The sequence below is a fragment of the Caenorhabditis elegans genome, chromosome V, assembly GCF_000002985.6.
Source record: "Caenorhabditis elegans chromosome V".
NCBI lineage: Eukaryota > Metazoa > Nematoda > Chromadorea > Rhabditida > Rhabditidae > Caenorhabditis > Caenorhabditis elegans.
Genome location: NC_003283.11, coordinates 156,009 through 177,115, shown reverse-complemented (window position 1 = coordinate 177,115; position 21,107 = coordinate 156,009). Strand labels below are relative to the sequence as shown.

At 33.7% G+C, this 21,107-nt stretch overlaps 3 protein-coding genes and 3 non-coding genes across 8 annotated transcripts; 2 read left to right on the top strand and 4 right to left on the bottom strand.

The window, feature by feature from the left end:
• Positions 1-292: 292 nt before the first annotated feature.
• Positions 293-10,129, bottom strand: Y108G3AL.2 (Pre-mRNA-splicing factor 38). Its single transcript, NM_070747.5, has 6 exons — positions 9,983-10,129; positions 9,083-9,241; positions 8,599-8,795; positions 6,722-7,135; positions 5,760-5,838; positions 293-437 (listed from the first exon to the last, which is right to left on the bottom strand). The coding sequence occupies exons 1-5, from the start codon at positions 10,121-10,123 to the stop codon at positions 5,766-5,768; spliced, it is 984 nt and encodes a 327-aa protein (NP_503148.1). The 5' UTR covers positions 10,124-10,129; the 3' UTR covers positions 293-437; positions 5,760-5,765.
• Positions 3,381-3,456, bottom strand: Y108G3AL.8. The gene has a single exon (NR_068570.1). It is a non-coding gene; the product is annotated as an Unclassified non-coding RNA Y108G3AL.8 (non-coding RNA).
• Positions 3,381-3,456, top strand: Y108G3AL.9. The gene has a single exon (NR_068571.1). It is a non-coding gene; the product is annotated as an Unclassified non-coding RNA Y108G3AL.9 (non-coding RNA).
• Positions 3,953-4,303, bottom strand: Y108G3AL.10. Of its 2 annotated transcripts, none has more exons than NR_131674.1 (2): positions 4,185-4,303; positions 3,953-4,137 (listed from the first exon to the last, which is right to left on the bottom strand). It is a non-coding gene; the product is annotated as an Unclassified non-coding RNA Y108G3AL.10b (non-coding RNA). The 2 variants fall into 2 exon arrangements; NR_131675.1 differs by having other exon boundaries at positions 3,955-4,137; positions 4,185-4,250.
• cfap-36 (Cilia- and flagella-associated protein 36) lies at positions 4,906-13,274 on the top strand (the record flags this gene model as incomplete). Of its 2 annotated transcripts, NM_070746.6 has the most annotated exons (7): positions 4,906-5,069; positions 5,439-5,515; positions 5,651-5,746; positions 11,033-11,401; positions 11,445-12,533; positions 12,910-13,032; positions 13,082-13,274. In NM_070746.6, the coding sequence occupies 7 exons, from the start codon at positions 4,913-4,915 to the stop codon at positions 13,226-13,228; spliced, it is 2,058 nt and encodes a 685-aa protein (NP_503147.1). The 2 variants fall into 2 exon arrangements, with proteins under 2 accessions (NP_503147.1, NP_001300217.1); NM_001313288.3 differs by lacking the exons at positions 4,906-5,069; positions 5,439-5,515; positions 5,651-5,746 and having other exon boundaries at positions 11,084-11,401; positions 13,082-13,228.
• On the bottom strand, positions 10,250-20,291 carry ttb-1 (Transcription initiation factor IIB). Its single transcript, NM_070745.5, has 5 exons — positions 20,179-20,291; positions 19,830-20,097; positions 16,474-16,808; positions 13,752-13,976; positions 10,250-10,548 (listed from the first exon to the last, which is right to left on the bottom strand). The coding sequence occupies exons 1-4, from the start codon at positions 20,283-20,285 to the stop codon at positions 13,766-13,768; spliced, it is 921 nt and encodes a 306-aa protein (NP_503146.1). The 5' UTR covers positions 20,286-20,291; the 3' UTR covers positions 10,250-10,548; positions 13,752-13,765.
• Between the last annotated feature and the right edge of the window lie 816 nt (positions 20,292-21,107).

The window sequence follows — 21,107 nt, the reverse complement described above, 5'->3', positions numbered from 1 at the left end:
TGCACCGAGACTGCGTCAATGCGGGTTTGCTGGCGCGCTCCTCGTGCGTTGGCGCTTTTCTCGTGAGGAAGCTTTAAAAATTAATTTTCAACCAGAATTTTAGAATTTTCAGAGAAAATTGGCGGTGTCCACGTGGAAAAATAAATAGTGTTTTCGGTAGAATAAACTTTAAATTTATTTAAAAGTACAAAATTTGTGGAAAGCCCTCGAAAATCGGTTGAAAACGATCTAAAATGATTAAATTTACTTAATAAATTAACAATATTCGCTGTTTCAAATTAATAGAAAGTCGCAAAATAAATATTTTTATTTGAAAATAAGATGATGTTGAAATTGGAAATTTGAGAAAAAACAAGAATTTTAAAAAAATCAGAAAAATAAATAAAATTATAATTAGCCGAGTCGAAGTTGACGTTGAGAAGAGGAAGTTGAGTGATCTGAAAAAAGAAACAGTTTAATAAACGAAAACGAGTTTTAATACTTCAGGAAGGAGTACAGAAATATACAACATTTCCTATTCAAGCGGAAAACGGAAATTATGGGGTGTTTAGGGTGGCGGAAGAAGCTGGGATCAAATCATTCATACAGTTCAACTACAATGATTCGAGTCATGGCTTCCTGGATCTTATTACTTTTTATTCTGAATTTTTTAATTTCCTGTAAGTTTTGCCAAAAGCTAGGATTTTTTGAAGGCGTAAAAATCGTGTTTTGCCATAAATCTGAGTAATCTTACAATTAGTAAGCTGAGCGTAATTGTTCAAAAAATGGTATAATTTTTCACAATTTTTCTCAATTTTGCACCAATAATTCAAAAATGGTCAATTTATTATTTCGAAATTTCTGCGTTTTAGGCTTTAGGCTAAGAGAAAATCCAATAAATATTGCAGGAATACGCAAAAAATAGAATTCATTCGCGCAGGAATTCAAAATTAATGTGGTCATTTCTAATTTTTTTTGCGAAATTTAAAAATAATAGCAATTATATACAGATTTTTTTCACTGTTTTCTCTTTTTTTGCAATTAAAGTCAGGGCTACCGTACTCCTGGTGGCTCGTGTTCTTCACCGTGTATATTACGGTAACGCAAAATTCTGAGAATGCGTATTGCGCAGCAAATTTGACGCGCAAAATATCTCGTAGCGAAAACTACAGTAATTTTTTTAAAAATTGCTACTGTAGCGCTTGTGTCGATTTACGTGCTCGATTTTTGAAATGAATTTGTTTCCGAATAGTGATATCGATATTTTATTTTCCTCCGCGCCTGCATAGTATTTTCTAAATTTTTTGCTCAATTTTAATCGAGCCCATAAATCGACACAAGCGCTACAGTAGTAATTTAAAAAATTACTGTAGTTTTCGCTATGAGATATTTTGCGCGTATACGTTTCGTAATACGCATTCTTCGAATTTTAGTCTCCTGTAATTTCAAAGGGGGCGAGGGAGGCAACCGAACATTTTCGGAAATTATCGAATTTCCGTACGAAAAATACTGTCTATTCCTGTTTCAAAAGTATCAATAATGATTCAATATTTCCCGCCAAAACCAATATGAATTCAACAAAAAAAGCAGTGAAGCCCTTTTATTTCCGGTGTGCATCAAAAGTTCTCCTGAACTTTGTTGCCCAATCTCTGAGTATATCGTGAGATATTTTATATACTTTTGGGACGAAAAAAAATGAAAGGACATTCATATTCCGGCTTGCACAAATAGTAGTAGCACTACAAAATTTCATTGAATATGTAGGCGTGACGTAGTTAGAAGCCTATCTTTGTTATATCATAAAGATTAAGAATTTAACAATTATTCACCTAACAACAAGGAGGTGTGATAGACCGACATCATTTTGTGCTCGAATTAGAAAAAAATTGGATTTTTTCACAAATTCATTTTCTTCGAGATGTCTCATTTGAAAGCTTATATTCAGATTTTTCAGACTATTACACAAATTCAAACACCTGAAACTTCGATCTGAAATTTTCAGTGTATTTTCCACTTTGTTCAGAGCATGTAGAATTTTTAGAAAGTGGATAGAATCTACCAAAAAATCAGATTTTTTCAAAAAGATGCCAAAACGTTTGCCTATTCTTGAAAACCTCCAAAATTCAAAAGTCAAAATAAAAAAAAAACATTTTTTGTGCCTCTACAGGCCATGAAAGTAGTGAAAAATGCACTGAAAATTTTCAATTCAAAATTTCTATGTGATAAGCTTCATCGTTTAATTTTTCGAGAACAATGATATATTCTAAATGTAAACCTTCAAATGATACATTTCTAGATTTAGAATTTAATCTGAATTCCAGAAAGCCACAAAAGAAAAAAGACAAAAATCGCGAAAGAATAAAGAATACAGTATTTGAATTCCTTCCAAAATGAGAACTGCGACCAATCAGCGATTCGCACCGCTCTTTTCCGACCAATCAGACAGAGTAGGCGGAGTTCGGAAATGCTAATTGGTCTTGCAATTCTTATTTCGAGGAGTTCAAGCAAAAAGTTGGATTTTTCATTTTTTCAATTTCAACGAAAATACTTTCAGCCACCACTTCAAGCATCGTTCAACATCGGCGCAAACGTCCCTTCTATTTTCTCGTGGACTACGAGGTGGAAGCCTTCGAAATCAGCGACACTGGTGAGCTCAACTACACTTATCCGAAGCACCGCGGCGACATTTTTTATTAAACTTTTGTGCTCTTTTTCATGTTTTCGTCACTCTCTCCAAGTGTCCAATAAACAGCTAATCCAAATGTGTTATTCATTTGTGCACACGCGCATATAAGGCTCCGGGAATAAAAAAACAACAACAAGCACAAAATGTAGACTTCCCTTGAGAATTTAGGAAAGAAAAAACAGATGGAACGCTTGTGAATCTCATCTTGCAAAAATCCGGAGAACTAGAAGACTTTGAATTGCCTACAGTAGGCGTTCTACTTTGCCTGACTTTGCCTGAAGCGATCTACGCTTACTTTACCATCAAGGGTGTCATCGAAAAAAAATTCCACAGAGATTAAAAAAGAAAACCGACGCTTCTGTTCACCATAAAGAAAGTATTTCATTTTTGGCCCAAACGACCGAAAATTTTAATATGGTGGTTCAACATTCGAAAAATTGCAAATTTGGTAAAATCAGAAACGTTATCTACAGTCTATCTGCATAGACTTTCTCGTATCTATATGGTAGGACATATAAATCTTAAGTTCCAAAGTTACAGATTCACGATTACAGTCAAAGACCATGTGTCGTCAAACTTCTTGACTATAGTCGATTTTCATCACTGCTTCCGAATTTATTTTGCCATTTCTTCAACTTCCCATATCAAACCTCACAACCGTTTTTCAACATCCCCCGAATCTCATTTCAGTTGTAACAATTTCCGAGACACTAACTCGAGAGAGAGAGAGAGAGAGAGAGAGAGAGAGAGAGAGAGAGAGAGAGAGAGAGAGAGAGAGAGAGAGAGAGAGAGAGAGAGAGAGAGAGAGCAGAAGAAAGGCGGGGCACTCTGGAAGGGCGGGCGTGAAAACGGAAGGCTGCTAAAAGAGAAAAAGAGAAGAAGGAGTGAGACATTGTGTCTCCGTGACAACCGACAACTCTCCTGGGAGAGAGATCGAGCAAGTCAGCACATTTACACTCAAAGCCTTTTTTGTTTGTGCTGCTCACAGGCTCTGGTGATAGCTGGCAAAGGTCTCAACCAGACTTGTGCGGCATTCGGCATTTTTCGGCATAACGGCACAACGGCATATGCCGCCAAAAATTTTTTTCGGCATATCGGCATATGCCGATATGCCGTCCATTTTTCTTTTCGGCATAACGGCATTTTCGGCATATGCCGTGAATTTTGAAATCGGCATTTCGGCATATGCCGCGCTCCAAAAACCGACAATCGGCATTTCGGCATTTTGAAAAAGTTTTTGCTGATCATCAAAAAAAATTTATAATCGAGTATTTTATTAGGAAAAGTCAACAAAGAAAAAAAAAACAAGTTAAATTAACAATATAAAAGTTCAACACAAAAGTTTAAAACCAATCAAAACCATCTCTTGATTATATCATTTTAGAATCATAGCTCTTCAATGTCAGAATCCTCATAGTCTGAATCATCTACTTCCATATCGTTTCCGTCCACCAATTGCTCTTCTTCTTCCTCTTCAACAACTTCAATCAGAATATCATCGTCATCAATTTCAACTCACATTTCAAAACTTTTCTCCTTTTGGAGTTTTCGCCGATGGGAATTCACTTTCTTGACGTCGAATTACCTGAAAAATAATTTCTTAGCTTCAATTTCTAAAGAAAAAAGATAAGAAACAAAAAAAATAGAAAAAAAAACAAACAAATTCAAAAAGCAATTCCGTCTCGACTTCAACGTATCTCTCTGACACACTATTTTGGTGTCTGGTGCCTCTCATCTCTAGCGCGTGACGGCGGAGCGCATTTCCCTTCTTTTCAGAAACTTCAAGATTTATCGGAAACACTAAAAAATAATGAAAATATGGAACATAGAAAAATGGAAACCAAAGCCAAAAATGCAAAAAAAACGGCATAATGCCGTCATAATGTCGGCATTATGCCGTTATGCCGGTCATTTTATTTTTCGGCATAACGGCATTTACGGCATATGCCGTGAATTTTCAAACCGGCATAACGGCATATGCCGCGCTCCAAAAACCGGCATTATGCCGAATGCCGAATGCCGCACAAGTCTGGTCTCAACCGCTAGGTTAGGCATTTTGTCCGAAAAATAAGTCTAATTTGAAATTCCGAATTAGATTTGCAGGCTTGGTAACTTAGCCTACTTTTCCAGACAAACTTCGTAGCTTTTGGCGATTTGCCAAGTTTTTTTTTCAAATTCAAATTCCTTTGTTGATGCTAATCTCTCTTTCAATTCGTGATCAATAATTAATACGAACTCAGAAAAAAAATGCTACGCCGATTCTCGAAGAAGAACAAAAATCCGGAGGGTGGCAGCGATGATGCTTCAAGGAAGCAAAAGAAGCTTTTGAGCAAATTTCTGGAATTCATCACTTCCTCTATTTGGTCGATTCCAATTGCATCGTTCATAGAGTCACAGTCTGTTGGTGAGTTCTAAATAGTTTCGTCAAAATAAACTAAAAATGGTGAAAAATACTAAATATAGAAAAGAAATGAATCGATTCAAAATTCTTTCTAAATAGACTAAAACTGGCCCAAAACAAGCGAATTTTATAATAAGACTTTTCAAAAATAATTCCAGAAATATTCTATGGCAGGTCAAACTTTTGCTAAAATTTGAAATTTTTGGTAGATTTTCAAAATATTTATAGGCCGAAACTAAGTAATTATTTACATTTCGACTGTAAATAAGAAAATTTAAAAAAATTTAAAATGTTTTGAGAAGGATATTTTAGGAGTAACTTGATATATTTAAAAAAAACTGATTTTTTCCCCAATAATCGGTATAATTTCAGTTTTTGATCGTCAACAAATGGAAACTGATGTCTATATTATGATTCATAAGGAGTACTCTCAGCTTATTGATACTTTGGTAAATTTACAACCAACTACACAGAAAATCAGATCTAACTAATTTTTGAAAACCACGCAGTTTTAAAATTTTGATTGAACTACATATATTAATTTTAAAAGTTCCAAACTTCAAAAGAAAAATTGACAATTTCAGATTGAATGCTTCTGCGAAGACGTTGGAACGACTCCCACCGAGCTGGTCGCTGCCATTCAACTTTTCAACCAAAAAGATGTCTCCCAACAGTATAAGGTAGAGGTTTTACCTGATTTCAGTTGGTTTTCGAACTAGTTTCTCCCATTTCCACGTCGTTTTGTTGTTGCTTTTCCTTCTCCTCGCGTAATCTGGAAAAAAATTAATTTCGGAATTTTCACAAAAAAAAACTTTTTTTCTAATTTCCGCAAGTTAGATTCTCTAGAAATTAGTTGAAAAAAATTTTTTTATTTGTCAAATTAAAAAAAAATTCTGTATTTTTAGTGATTTTTAAATTTTTTTAACTTTTCGTTCTTTCTGAAAAGTTTTTTTTTTTAATTTTCGTGGTTCTCTTGAATTTCATAAGCTTTTTCGTTAAAAAACATTTCTGAAAAAAAATTAATTCGATAATTTTTAGGCATTTTTCTAACAAAAATTTTTGAAAAGTCATGTTTCTCATTTTTACTTCACTTTTCAATGTTCCAAAAAATCAAAAAAAAATTGGAATTTCTATTCAAGCATAAATTTTTCAAAATTTATTCTTCGAAAATAAATTTTTAAACAATGTCTGGTTTTTTTATTGTGAAAAAAGTTTTTTTCTTCATAATTTCTCTAATAAGTTTTAGAAAATTCAAAAAATTTCAGATTTTCGCTGAAAATCACAGAATATTCTTGAATTTTTATTCTACATCGATATTTCTAAATCAAATTTAAAAATAAATTGGATTTTTAATAATTTTTTGATAAAAATCAAAAATTCTTCAAATACGTTTTTTTGACATAAAAATACTTTCCAGTACATTTTTTATTAAAATTTTTTATTATTTTCTCGTATTTTCTCTGAAAAAATCAATTTTCGATAACTTTCAGCCATTCTTCTAATTGTGAAATTTTTTATGAAAAAAAAAATCCGAAAATCGATTTTTGTTGAAAATCTGATTTTTGTCCTGATTGATTGTCCTGAATCCTGATTGAAATTTTTTTTATGGAAAAAAATTCAATTTTCGTTCCGTAATTTCGTCTGAAAAATCTAACCTTTTCGCTTTAGCCGGGCAATTTTTTCGGTGTTTTCTACAGTGATGATGTCTCAAATGATGCTTGCATTTCGATACTTTTGGCAATGATTTTTCTTCTTTTTTCTCCTCTTCTTCAGCTCCTTTCATTGAATTCTCTGCACCATTCCATTCTTCTTCTTCCAATAATTGTTGCTTCTTTCGTTCCGAAAATTTCTCATCAATATCTTTTTGAATTGGAACCGGAATTCTTGGGAATAGAGTACCGTACCAATCCAATTTATTGATCATTGTCCGAACGAGCTGCCCAAAAGTCATTAGATCACCTCCACCAGATCTCGGATCGATTTCCCGATCATCATCCAAATAGGGTTCCAGCCAATACCAGAGGTCAGCTGGTGGTTGGGTGTAACGAATGTACATGAAGCCGAGGCCTCTGTAAATTTTTTTGAGGTAAAAATAAGAATTTTTAAGTCATAAAAAATATTTTCGAAAAAACACTTTTTTTTAAAACATGTTTTCGGCGGTTCAAAATTTTGCCAATTTTTCGAAAAAAAAATTATCCCCAAAAACGATGAAAAAATGTTTTGCCCTAAAAAAGGACAATTTCAGACAAATTTGATTTGTTTTAAATTTTTCGAATTCTGACTTCATTTTATCCATTTCAGGGGTTTCTCTTTCAAAAACAAACCAAAAAATTGTAGAATTCGTACTTTCTGTAAATTTAACTAAATTTTTGTAAATTTTTCAAAAAAACTAATGTAAGAAAACTTTTCAACATTTTTAGATTTTTTTTTCAGAAAATGACGAAAACTGTAATTTTCCAAATTTTTCGGGAAATTTTATATTCACAATGGGGTTTTCTCATCAAAATAAACATAAATAGACCTTTTTTGGTACTTTTATTTATCGCTTCACTGAAATAAGAAAATTTCCGAAAAACTTGATTTTCTAAAATCCATCTCTTGTGTTTTTTTCTAAATTTATACTTTTTTCGTAAAAAAACATATTTTTCGTCAAATTTCGAAAAAAAAGTTTTTTTTAAACTTTTCCAGGAAAACTCTATATTTTTTGAAGAGTTTTCTCATCTAGATGTTTAACGCTTCACTTTAAAAAAATACCAAAAAAGGTCTATTTATGTTTATTTTGATGAGAAAATCCCATTGTGAATATAAAATTTCCCGAAAAATGTGGAAAATTACAGTTTTCGTCATTTTCTGAAAAAGAAAATTCTAAAAATGTTGAAAAGTTTTCTTATATTAGTTTTTTTGAACAATTTACAGAAAGTAAGTTTTGGTTGACATTTTTCAACGAATTCTACATTTTTTGGTTTGTTTTTGAAAGAGAAACCCCTGAAATGGATAAAATGAAGTCAGGATTCGAAGAATTAAAAAAATCAAATTTGTCTGAAATTGTCCTTTTTTTAGTGCAAAAAATTTTTATTCGTTTTTGGGGAAATTTTTTTTTTCGAAAAATTGGCAAAATTTTCAACCGCCGAAAACAAAAAAATAATTTTGAAAAATATTTTTTCGAGAAATTTATTTATGACTACAAAATTCTTATGTTTAACTCAAATAATGGGGTTATTCAAGTAATGTAGCAAAATGTATTTAAATACATTTGTGACGTCACAAATGTATTTAAATACATGTTTTTATATACTTGAATAAAGTTGTGACGTAATTTTTCTACACTTTTTAATTTTCCGATACTACTTGAATAACCCCATAAACTAAAAATCTAATTTTTGAAATTTTCAAAAAATCGGAAATTGATGATTTTTGCATGCATTTTTAAAAATATTATACAAAATATGAACGATTGTACAGAGACAAAATTTGAATTCTATCCCAAAACTTTCGAATTTTCCTGATTTTTGATATCAAAACCGTTATTCACCGAATATAAACCGATTGTCTGCTATTGAGCATACTAATCAGCTGTTTTCTCGAGATTTTCAAATTGAATAGTCTGTAGAGAAGGCAGTAGGCTGAACTGACGACACCTCCAGCTCCAACTCCACGGACTCCTCCACACATTCCAGTCATTCCTTGAAGCCGACGAGTTCCTTTCTCCCATGGTTCGAGGTGCTTCACCTGGAATATTTATTAAATTTATTTTTTGGATTTTTAAAATTGAAATTTGAAATCTTTTGGGGTTTGAAAATTCCAAGAAAATTCAATTTTTAAGTTCATTTCAGGAAAATTTGAACTTTAAAAAATTTGAAAACGCCAAAAATTCACCAAATCTGAAACTTTAAAATTTCCGGAATATTTTTTCAATTAAAAAAGTATAAATGCCGGAAATTTTTGGTTAGTTTTCGAAAAATCTAAAACACTTCGATACATCGAAAAAAAAGTTGTAGTTTGTAGTCAAATATTACCTGATAGAAAATCTGCTCAATTAGCGTCTGAAAATTGTCGATTTCGACGAGATTATTCTTGTAATAGTAGCTCTCGCGTATGTTTTCCAGTACCAAAGTGTTTAGGTTCATTGTAACCTTATTTCCCCATACCGGAAGTGTGTTGCTCCGTTTTCCTTTCTGAAAAATTTCAATTTTTAACAGTAAGTGAATTTTTCGAAAACTTGGAATTTATTGTTTTTTTTCTGTTGTTTCAGAAATTTTGAATATTCATAATTTTCCGAAAAAATGTGGGATCGTTGAATTTTAAAACAAAGATTTTTTTCCAAAAATTCGAAAAATTTTCAAAAAATGTTCTGAAAACGTCATTTTTTCGGAATTTGTTTTCGAATTTTTCGAAAATTTGTAATTTCTTGATTTCGTTTTGTTTTAGTTCATTTTTTGGAAATTCAGAAAAAAAATAGACTTTTACAATTTTCCAAAATGCTGAAAAAGTTGAAATCATTATTGGATTTTTCAGAAGTTTTTTTACATTTTTTGAAAAAAAATTTTTAATTTCATAATTTTTCGAAATGTTCATTTTATAAATTCCTGAAATTTTCGGCTTTTATAATTTTTCTGAATTTCCGAAAAACTTGGTTTTTGGTTTTTAAATTTTTTTCGAATATTTTTTTTCTAAAGTTAACTTCAAATTCTTTTTAAACATTTTTTCAATTTTTATAATTCAGAAAATTCCGAATTTTCAAGCTTTATCTTCATAATTTTGTCGATTTTAAGACAACTACAATCAGGAATTGATTTTAATAGAATTTTGTTCAAAATTTCCATTTTTTGTAAAAATTACAATTTATAAAAATAAGACTGTTTGAAAAATTCGATTATTTCAGAAAAATTTCAGTCTAAAGTCTCTTTTTCCCATACATAAGTTCCCTCCTCGTCCTCATACTCTTCTTCCTCTCCATAATTAGCTTGATCCTGCTGAGTCTGCTGCCCTTGCTGAACAGATTGCAGAAATGTTCCGGCTTCGATTTGTTGCTGGATGATCGCTTGGACTGTGTCCATAGTTCTGCGGGAGGAGAAAAAAATTGAAAATTTGAAAAAAAAAGAATTAAAAATAAAATAAATATAAAAAGAGGCGAAAAACCACCGAAAAAAAAATATTTAAAACATTTTTTTGCACAAAAAATTCCAAATATGTGCATTTATTAGACCTTAGGAGCAGGATTAGGGGATTAGAAAAACAAAAAAATCCGATAAAGCAGCAAAAAAAAAATGTCGGTTCTTCACATGAGATATCACTATTCAGAGGGAGAAGTAATAGAAAAACGGCTGGAAATTTCTAATATCAATCACTATGGTAACCAGTTGATAAGGAGAGAGACGGAGAGAAGATGAGAGACAAGAGAGACGGAGAGAAAAATATTATTTGTTTTTCAAATTGAAGGTGTGTGTGGAATGGCGCTTTGGTGAGGAAATCGTGGAGAAATCTGAAAAAAAAACCATTAAAATTTGGAAGATTTAGAATTTCTATATTATGGAGACGTGCAAATGCGCTCCACTGCCAACTCTGCCCCTTAACCATGGGTCTCGTTAGGTATTTGACGGCAAAATCGGAATTTCAAATAGTTTCAATTTTCCGTTGGTTCTGATGAATTTTCGGCACAACAATCTGTATGCTTGAAAACAGGAAAAAAATTGAAAAGTTTGCCGCCAAATACCTAACGAGACCCATGGTTCGAGGGCGGATCGTTTTCAATTGACAGTATATTTTCTGCGTGAAAAAAAACGCGTTCTAATGCCAACTCGAGATGCTCTGTCCTTTTCGGGTCTCGTTACGAATGGTGGCAAGTCCAAAAATTCAAATTTCATTCATTAAATTTTGCTGAGCTGACATTTCCACACGAGACCCGGAGGAAATGGGCATAAATATAGCCTCGGAGCAAAAACTAATCGATTTTCCAAAAATTCCAGGTAGCCCTCGAGCCACTTCTCGCCGCACAGAACTTCAACGTTTTCGTGCCAATGATGATGCGAAAAAACATCGAGCTTCAGCTCCAGGCGCTTCAAATGATCGAGTTCATGTGTGGTCTGATCCCCTCGGTGCTTCAACTCGAAGACGGTGAAACTCTGCGCAACATGAAGAAGCTGTCACCGGAGGAAACCGAACGATATGTGCTCATTTCGGTGCTCCGTCACAGCAAGGACGAGTACGACTCGATGCAGAAGGGTAGCGAGGAGCTGGAGATGATGGCACAGAATAGCCGAATTCAGCGAGAGGCGTTGGAGCAGGAAATTCGGAAGGAAGAGATTCTGCTCCAGCAAGCGTTGGATGAGGGAGCGGTAAGTTAATCTGGGATTCTCAATAGAATTCTTCATTTTTCAGAGAGCCCAGAATCAGAATCAGAATCAAGGAACATCATCTACTCAGACAGATGGAGTCAATGCTCCACTGAGATCAGTGGCTGCAATGATGGCAGCCACGTTTGCAATCGACACGGCAACTAGTACTGATGATGTCACCTACAAATTTCTAGATCAGTCCACAGGAACCATGACATCATCAACTGGTGTTTCTGTCGGTACTTTGACCAATACTGGAGTCTCCTCGGGAACTATGACGTCCGGAGTTGACACTGGAACTGATGCAGACGGAACAGTCGGCCGTCCAAAATCTGCGAAACGTGTTGGATCCGCTGTTGGTAAGCGATCGGTTTCAAAAGGAACTCCATCTGAAGATGCCAAAAAATCTTCGGGCTCTTCCTCACCAGATGAAGCCGAAAAATCGAAGAGGGAACGCCCTGGAACTTCTGTGAAGAAGGCAATAGGCATAGTAGCTGCTAACTCGGAAATGAGCTCGAATGGGACACAGATGGATGTTCCGGTAGACGAGGAAGGAACCAAAAAGCGACCGGGTACCACATCGAAAAAGTCAATCGCCACGGTGACAGCGTCGCCAGAAATGAGCTCTAAGACTACTCAAATGGAACCCGAGCAAGATGGGGAGGGCAAAAAGAGACCGGAAACTTCAAAGGGTGCTAATGAGAGGAAGTACTCAAATGCCGGCTTAGAAGACATTGTAGGTCCGAAAAGTAGCCCTCACGAGGAAAAGAAATCGAGTCACCCATCATCTCGAAAGGGCAGCAAAGCCACCGACGAAAATGCTCCAGCCACACGACCGCCCAGCAGAAAGGCAGCCGGAGGATCCCACGAGCCCCGTGCAAAAACTCCAAATCAGAAGAATAAAGACGAGAGACCAACAACGCGTCGTTCTTCGGTTGACAAGAACGCGCCGAAGAGAAACGACAGTGTTCCACGTGAGAGAAAGAGTTCTGTATCCCATGATGAATCGAAGCCGCCCAAACCGATAGGACCTCTGCGGGGCAACAAGTACGACGGAGATGTTGTGCTCGGGCGAGCAGAGTCGCCTGGGATAGATCATGGGCCGAGAAGGAAAAATTTGAACGATGTTAATGTGAGTTTAAGGATCTTAAACGGGAAGGGGGAGTTGATAAAAAACTTATCAAAATTTTTGAAAAAATCTGAAATTTCACATAGGGGAGCTGACATACAGTTTTTATTAAATTATCACCCCTCATTGCATATTTTGATAATTCATATCGCCTAAATTCGTTGATTTCGGCACATTTTAAGTAGGTAGGCATTCTTTTTTGGATACCTACCGACTTAAAATGTGCCTAAACGACAACGCATTCGGGCGAAATGAACGATCAGAAACTAAACTATGATCTGCGAAATTTAAGAAGAAATTCGGTAATCTTGATCCATTTTAGGTCAAAAAAGGGGACTAACTCAAAATTTTAAAAGAGTCCAAATTTCCACCATTTCAGTCCCATTTGGTAGATACGAACCGTCTCAATAGCTCCGACGTTCGAGTTCGTGCTCAATATCTTCGAGAGCAGCGCGACAAGCTTCTTCAAATGAAAAATGCGGAACGCATCAAGCAAATGACTGTGAGCCAATTAGCATTGACACTTTTTTGGACAATCATGAAATTTCCAGGATATCCAACAAAATGCGTCTCTGGAACGTCCAAAGACAGCGGCACGTGCCCGTGAGATTCTGGATAAGGACAAGAAGGAGGCGGTGGCGATTCGAAAAGAGATCAGTGATAAGCTCAAGACACAGATTCTTACTTTGCATCATTAAAACCACTTTTTTTTGTATTTTTCTGTTTTTTCCAATAAAGATATTATTCACTACATATAAATCTCTTACTCATGAGTCCTGAGCTCAGTGTATCAGTTTGTAGTCTATGTATTACGGGGACACAAAGTTCAGAGAATGCGTATCGCGCTACATATTTGACGCGCAAAACATCCCTAAGCGCTACAGTAACTATTTAAATTATTACAGTAGCGTTGATGTCGATTTACGGAAATCATTTATTAACCGATGAAAAATATAAAGAAAACACAAAAAACGGAAATGGAATATCGCTGTCGAGCCCGTAAATCGACACAAGCACCACAGTAGTCATTTAAATAATTATTGTAGTTTTTGCTACGAGATATTTTGTGAGTCAATTATGTTGTGTTAGACGCATTTTCAGCATGTTGTGCTCTTCGTAGTAAAGTTTTGAATTCTGAGGGGATAGTGAGTTGGGGTTACTGTAGAGGCGGCGCTGTAGGGTTACTGTAGATTTAATTTTCTTTTAAGAAAAATCCCTTACACTTTGGTGGTTTTTTATGAGTTTGGAAGAGCGTCGATTGGAGTGACAAAGCGGAAATCTTTTGGGAAAAGCTCGAGTGCCTTCGGGTAGAGCAGCTTGTAAGTCTGACGCACGGTGATCTCGGCGGCTCCTGCCACGTCACCAATTTCTTTGGCAGACCGTTTTTCTGCAGACGCCTGTGATGCCATGTAGATTGCGGCGGCGGCAATTGAGATGGGGGTACGGCTGGAATATACGATTTTACAGAATTTTTTTTTCATTTTTCGAAAATTAGCTCCAGATTTTGGCCAGTTTTCTTCTTTTTAGAAAATAAAATAAATTGAATTTTTTGCATAAAATAGATCATAATGACCAAATGGAACTGTTTAAAAACTTAAAAAATTTTCTAATGATGATTTTTTTTTTCAAATTTGCAATGATTTTTTAAAAGTGAAATAATAATTTTTGGATTGCCGCGCAAATATTTTTGGATTGCCGCGCAAAAGTGGCGTCATTTATGAAATTTTCGGCAAAGTTGACAAACGGTCAAATATTGAAGAAAAAAACCTATCATAATTGCCGAAAACGCAATAATGTGGTAGTTAAGAAAAAATTATTTCACTTTTTAATTTTTGCAAAATCATTTTAAAAAATTAAAAAAATAAAATTTTTTATAGTTTCATTCTATCATTACGGTATTTTTCTGTCATTTAAACACGGTGTGGATTTTTTAACAAAAAATCAAAAAAACATGTTCCAAGAATTAATTCATTCTTAACCATTGCGTGGCATTTTTTTGAGTTTTTTATGGATTTCAGCTGTTTTAAATCAGCTAACTTTCAGCTTTGTTTCAGTTTTTCTTCAATTTTTTTTTGGATTATCAAAGTTGACAGCATTTTCAAGTAAGACATAAAGAAAAAATTAGAACAACACATTCTGTAATAGAGGAAAACAACGACAAAGTATGTATATCTTGCGCCAAGAAAAGTCCTCTAACTGACCATTGGGCCCACAACTTTTTTTAAAAATTTATCATTCTGATAATTAGATGTCTGGTTATAATACTAGCATATTTTTAAAATTTTTCTATGTCTAGTTTTTGAGAAAATGTAGGTAGTTGTGAAAAAATGGTGGTTCCCCTAACAGGGGAAGGATCTCAAAGAATCCTGAGAAATCTGTTACGTCATAACATATATTTGATAGATGATGATTACAGATAATCACTCCAAAAAATTAGCTGTTTTAGAGCAAGTTCAACTAAATTACAGCGTTTTAAAGTTGACTAAAAAGTCTTCATATTTTAATTCAAAAAATCAAAACTTTTAATGTTCAAAAGAAGCGCATTTTAGTCAACTTTAAAACGCTGTAATTTAGTTGAACTTGCTCTAAAACAGCTAATTTTTCGGAGTGATTATCTGTAATCATCATCTATCAAATATATGTTATGACGTAACAGATTTCTCAGGATTCTTTGAAATCCTTCCCCTGTTAGGGGAACCACCATTTTTTCACAACTACCTACATTTTCTCAAAAACTAGACATAGAAAAATTTTAAAAATATGCTAGTATTATAACCAGACATCTAATTATCAGAATGATAAATTTTTAAAAAAAGTTGTGGGCCCAATGGTCAGTTAGAGGACTTTTCTTGGCGCAAGATATACATACTTTGTCGTTGTTTTCCTCTATTACAGAATGTGTTGTTCTAATTTTTTCTTTATGTCTTACTTGAAAATGCTGTCAACTTTGATAATCCAAAAAAAAATTGAAGAAAAACTGAAACAAAGCTGAAAGTTAGCTGATTTAAAACAGCTGAAATCCATAAAAAAACTCAAAAAAATGCCACGTGTCTCGCAATGGTTAAGAATGAATTAATTCTTGGAACATGTTTTTTTGATTTTTTGTTAAAAAATCCACAACGTGTAAAGGTGGAGTAGAGCCAGTGGTGAAATTGCTTTAAAACATGCCTATGGTACCACAATGACCAAATATCATAGTAAAAAAATGTAAAAAAAATTTCTAAATTTTATATGATTTTTTGAAAATTGAAAAAATCTCGAATTGCACCAAATTTCTATTTGAATTACCGCCAATAGTTCGATGTTCGATGGAGCGGTGCTTGCATTATTTTAACTTTTATTTATCAACTTTTCTAATTTTTGATTGATTTTTCATGTTTTTTTTTGAGTAATTTTACTGGAAATGTAATGAAAAATTCAAGATAAATGTAATTTTTTTATTAAAAAGCGGGCGCTAAAAGATTATTTCAGGCTCAACGTCGTTGGAAAACGTTATTTCTCTGTTTTCAAATATTTTTAATAAAACATCATTAAATTTCCAGTAAAATTACTCAGAAAAACATGAAAAATCAATATTAAGAAAAATTGATAAATAAATGTTAAAATAATGCAAGAACATCGAACTATTGGCGGTAATTCAAATCGAAATTTGATGCAATTCGAGATTTCTTCAATTTTCAAAAAATCATATAAAATTTAGAAAAATTTTTTAAAATTTTTTTACTATGATATTTGGTCATTGTGGTACCATAGACATGTTTTAAAGCAATTTCCCCACTGAGCGTAGTCTACCTTTAAGAAACTCATTAATGATCATTAAAAATGTAGAAAATTTTAATTAAATTTTTTATAGTTTTATTCGATCATTACATCCTTTTTTTGTCATTTGAAGCAAAAAAATCGAAAATTTTGTTTTTTTTTTTCGTAATTTCTTAAAAAGTACCCAGCGACCAAATCCATATCCACCGCGCATTTTGCAATTCTCGTGGCTGCCGCCTGAATCGAGTTGGGTAGCGATAGATTTCCACAGAACCGAGACATAAAATCTGCAGATGTAATTTGCTCGAGATTCGTCTCCAAACTCCGTACGATAATCTTGAAACATCGTCCAATTTCCTTTTTCGAGACTCGAGAAACCGCACAAATTTCCTTGAAAGTACGGGGAACGCCGTCTTTTCGGCACGCAATGTATAGGCACGCGGCCGCCTGTGCCTCGTTGTTTTTTCCGCGGAGAGCTTTACTTTCGAGCACATCTTTGAATATACGGGAGGCGCTGTCCTGGAAATTGGTTTTTTTTTTGTAAATTTTTGAATAAGCTTGTTAATATCTTGAATTTTTCCTAATTTTCTCAGCATTTTCAATGAAAATCGGTGAAAAAAAAAGAAAATCGCATGAAAAATGGATGGAAAATTCGAATTTTCAACTAGAAATGCGCATTTTTACTGAATTTTTTTTGACTGAATTTTTTATCAAAAAGGGCATAAAATGTTGTTTTTTTTTGGAATTTGAAAATTGAAAAAAAAAACAAATTTTTCAAAATTTCATACTCAAATTAGGCTATTTCTCTGAATTTTCACTGAAAATAGGTGAAAAAAAATCAGAAAATTGCATGAAAAATGCCGGAATTGTTAGGAAAATAGGTGGAAATTTTGAATTTTCAAATAAAAATCAATTCCAAAAAATGGAAATCATGCATTTTCAACTAGAAATTCGCATTTTTAATTAATTTGTTTTAATTGAAACAATCAAACAGGACATAATTAAAAATGTAGATTTTTTTTTTTAAATTGAAAAAAATTGGTTTTTTCCAACATTTAATACTGAATTTGGGCTATAAAATTCTGAATTTTCTGCCTTCTTCCTATATTAAATTCGGAACTTGCGTGATTTCCCGTTTTGCGTGTCGCAAAACCACCGTCCGAAAACTGAGCACACACTTTTGTCTCTAACTTTGCTGTTACTGGATATTTTTTGATTTTCTTTTTTTCAGAATATGTAAAAATATTTTTTCTATCTTATTATCTAAATGGTTATGTAATTGGTTCATGTCTTTTAAGAGAAAAGTTAAGTAAAACACCAAAAAAAGGCGTTTTTCGCGTGTCATGTCGCTTTTTTTGCACAGTGTTGAAGGTGATGGTACAAAATTTATTTGAAACAATTGGTGTATGTCTGGGATTGTTAAAAAATTTTAGTTTCTGCAATTTGATTGACTGTGAGCAAAGTTATAGTAATTTGAAATTTACAGCTGAAATATCTCTACATTTTGAAAAGTGTATGGAAAACATGTTTAACCTCAACATTTTTGTTAGGTTTTTGACATCAATATGTGAATTTGTACGTAGATTTCGTTTTTTAAAACAGTTTATCAAATATCTACCTGGAAACATATGAAAAAGTTCAAAATTTGCGAATTTTGCAAAACATTTTAAACATAATAGGAAAAAATAATGTTAGCAGCGTTGCATTGGTTCGACCCCCACCGAGTGTTATTTTTTTTTTAATTTTTTTTTTGAAGAGGTATTCGGTTAGGAGTTGATGCTAAGGTACTGTAGGGGTACTGTAGGTGGTAAAAATAGGTGTACTGTAGGTGTACTGTAGGTGGTAAACGGTAGGTGTACTGTAGGTGGTAAACGGTAGGTGTACTGTAGGGGTACTGTAGGTAGTAAACGGTAGTTTTTTGTCCAAAAACTTTTTTCCCCCTCTCAGAACTTTGCAGTCGTTTGAGCTATTCTGATTCTGAGCAAAATATATAAAACCTTGAAGATTTCTTAAGCGAGTGACAAAAAAATTTTGAAAATCGAGTCATACATCACAGAGATAATCGACCCAGAAGAAAGTTAATGCCTTTTTTGATTTTTGATTTTTCAACTTTGAGCGTTTGTTAATTGGTTTGTTTAAGATTAATTTTAATTCTGTTTTTTTGAATAGACTCAGAATTTGACACTGAATTCGAAAAATGTAAGATTCAAAAAAATTTTAGGGGAAATGTTGTCCAGCTTTAAAAATGAAAAAGTTTTGAAAAAAAACTACCATTTCATATCCTCACCTAAGTTTTCGAAATATCTTTTATGTTTTTACATTTTCTTTTTAAAAGTGAAAAATCTTTTCAGCATATTTCATCAATCTTAGTAAAAGTTCAAATCAGCGCCGAAGGCGCTAAATAAGACTTCAAAGTGTTAAATTAGAAACAACTTTTTAGTATGTTTCTTTCTTTCAAAAAACTTTGAAAATCCAGCGCCGAAGGCGCTGATAACTCTTAAGAATTTTTGAATTTGAAACAACTGCTTAGAATATTTTTCTAATCTTAGAGAAAATTCAACTCAGCGCCGCTGGCGCTAAATAATTTTTAAGAATATTTCAATGTGAAACAACTCCTTACATTAGAATGTTTCTTCAATCTTAGAGAAACTGAAAACTCAGCGCCGGAGCCGCAAAATAATTCTTAAAATGTAAAAAAGAAACAAATCCTTAGAATATTTTATTAATTTCAAGGTGAACACACTTAACCCCAACACAGGTTTGAGGCGAAGCCGAGAACCTACGCCAGCTACCTTGCTGATACGTTAGAGCGAACTAACCCTATCCCCACTCCCGAAGGCATAGCGCACGTCGTGCGCTAGTCACTGAAAATAGGTGAAAAAAATCAGAAAATTGCATGAAAAATGCCGGCATCATTAAGAAAATGGGTGAAAATCTTGAATTTTCAATTAAAAAACAATAATTTAAAAGAATTTTCTGATTTTACAGAGTAAAATCTTCCAAATTTGAGATTTTACCCAAAACTTTCCTTGTGAAGACGTTATTCATATGGAAAATTATTGGAAAAAAAGGTGGATACCTTCATTTTCCACTTTTTTTTTCGAAAAATCGATGAATGACATAGAAACGTTGCTTTTTTACAAATATTCAGGTTGAAATTAAGTTTTTTCACAACTTTCTTTGAGTTTTTACGGAAAAAACTAAAACTTTGATATTAAATTTTTTTTTTTCGGGAAAATTCAGGTTTCATTGACAATTATTCAACTTTTTAAGCGTTGAACAGCTGTTTTTGTCCAAAAGTGAAAGAAAAACTTTCAAAAAATGTCTAAATTCGCTAATTTTTTCCGGCTGAAATCGTTCAAAATTGAGATTTTTTACAATTTCATGTGTGTTTTCAGCAAAAATCCAGGAAGAATGTCATTTTTATAGTTTCTATTCCAATTTTAAAGTGATTCCTTTGCTTTGAGATTATAAATCTGTTTTTTGACGAATTTCCCAACATTTTTCATCGAATTTTTCAGTTAAAATCCAATATTCTACCTGAATATTTCTTGGCAAGTGAATTCTCTCGCTCATTTCCCTAATAAGGCTCATCGCGGCGGTCATTTGACGATCCGTATTGTTCATTGACTTTCTTTGAGCATTCGCCAAACTATTATCACTGTCGGAGCCGCCAAAGCCCACGGCGATAGTTGTGCTCAAATCTCCGCCGCTGAGCAGCGGATTTTCCGGTGCTCCGACACGAGATGGGTCATTTCCACTACGTTCGTTGGAAAATGAACGCCATTCGGTTCCGACGTCGACCAGACTGAAAAATAGTTAAATTAATTGCTTTAAAAATGATTTAAAGATCATTTTTTGCAGGAAATTATATATTTTTAAGGCTCACCGATCACCGACGACCAAGCCGCACGCCGGACAGACCAGATCCCCGGCACGGTGATCTTCGATCAAATGCACGTCTGGATGGATCGGACACTGGACTGGAGCCGACATTTTCTGCTGAAATTTTGAACATTTTCGAGTTTATTCGGATTTTTAACGGTGAAAATGAAGGAAATTCGAATAAAAGTCGATTTTTTGCCAATATCCTAGTCATTTTTTTCTTTTTAAAAGTCTTTTAAATCGATTAATGACCAATTTTTACACTATAGTGAACTGTAAACTAAAATTTCCGACGAAATTCGCACATCATTTTGCATTTCGAAAAAAAAACACAATTTAAATAGCCAGAAACGGAGTGTCGTTAGCGCGCCCTGTTTAGTGTCAGGGCGAAAATTGGAGGGAATTTAAACGGGATTTTTTTAGGATTTATGAAGAAAAAACAAGTTTTATAGCGACTTTGTTTTATTTTGAAGTAAAGTTCAAAGAGAAATGGCCAGCAAGCGTTGTAAAAACGGGCATTTTTAGGCGAATAGTTTGTATTTTCGTCGATAAAACATGAGAATTTGGTTTAAACTACTTTCTGAAGAATGTAAAAAACGAGAAATCGTGAATAATCGCCGAAAATTGAGAAAAAAATGTATAAAATTCGATTTGTTTGTTTGTCCGAGAGGAGTACACGGTCGCGTGGCCTAGGAAACTTTAAGCGCTTTGCGCGCGGGTGTTCAAATAATAGTTAATTGGCAACAGAGATTTTTGGGCATGCCCAAAAATGCCCGGGCACTTTGAAGCCAATTATCTTCCGTTCTCGGTTTTTTTACAGAAAATATTGAAGTTTAATTCATTTGGCAAATTTTAAAGAAGCTTCCCCAAAAACATCGCCCCAGGAAAGGGAGAAGAAGGATTTTTAGCCTTAGGAGTTTAAAAATTATGCAG

Excerpts from the sequence above, each read along its gene's own strand:
- Y108G3AL.2 (NM_070747.5), bottom strand. The coding sequence starts at position 10,123 with ATGGACACAGTCCAAGCGATCATCCAGCAACAAATCGAAGCCGGAACA. Across the intron at positions 8,796-9,082 it reads TTGAGCAGATTTTCTATCAG|GTGAAGCACCTCGAACCATG; the intron begins GTAATATTTGAC and ends TAAATATTCCAG. Across the intron at positions 7,136-8,598 it reads AGACAATCGGTTTATATTCG|AGGCCTCGGCTTCATGTACA; the intron begins GTGAATAACGGT and ends AAAAATTTACAG.
- ttb-1 (NM_070745.5), bottom strand. The coding sequence starts at position 20,285 with ATGTCGGCTCCAGTCCAGTGTCCGATCCATCCAGACGTGCATTTGATC. Across the intron at positions 20,098-20,178 it reads GGCTTGGTCGTCGGTGATCG|TCTGGTCGACGTCGGAACCG; the intron begins GTGAGCCTTAAA and ends ACTATTTTTCAG. Across the intron at positions 13,977-16,473 it reads GATATGGATTTGGTCGCTGG|CCGTACCCCCATCTCAATTG; the intron begins GTACTTTTTAAG and ends CGTATATTCCAG.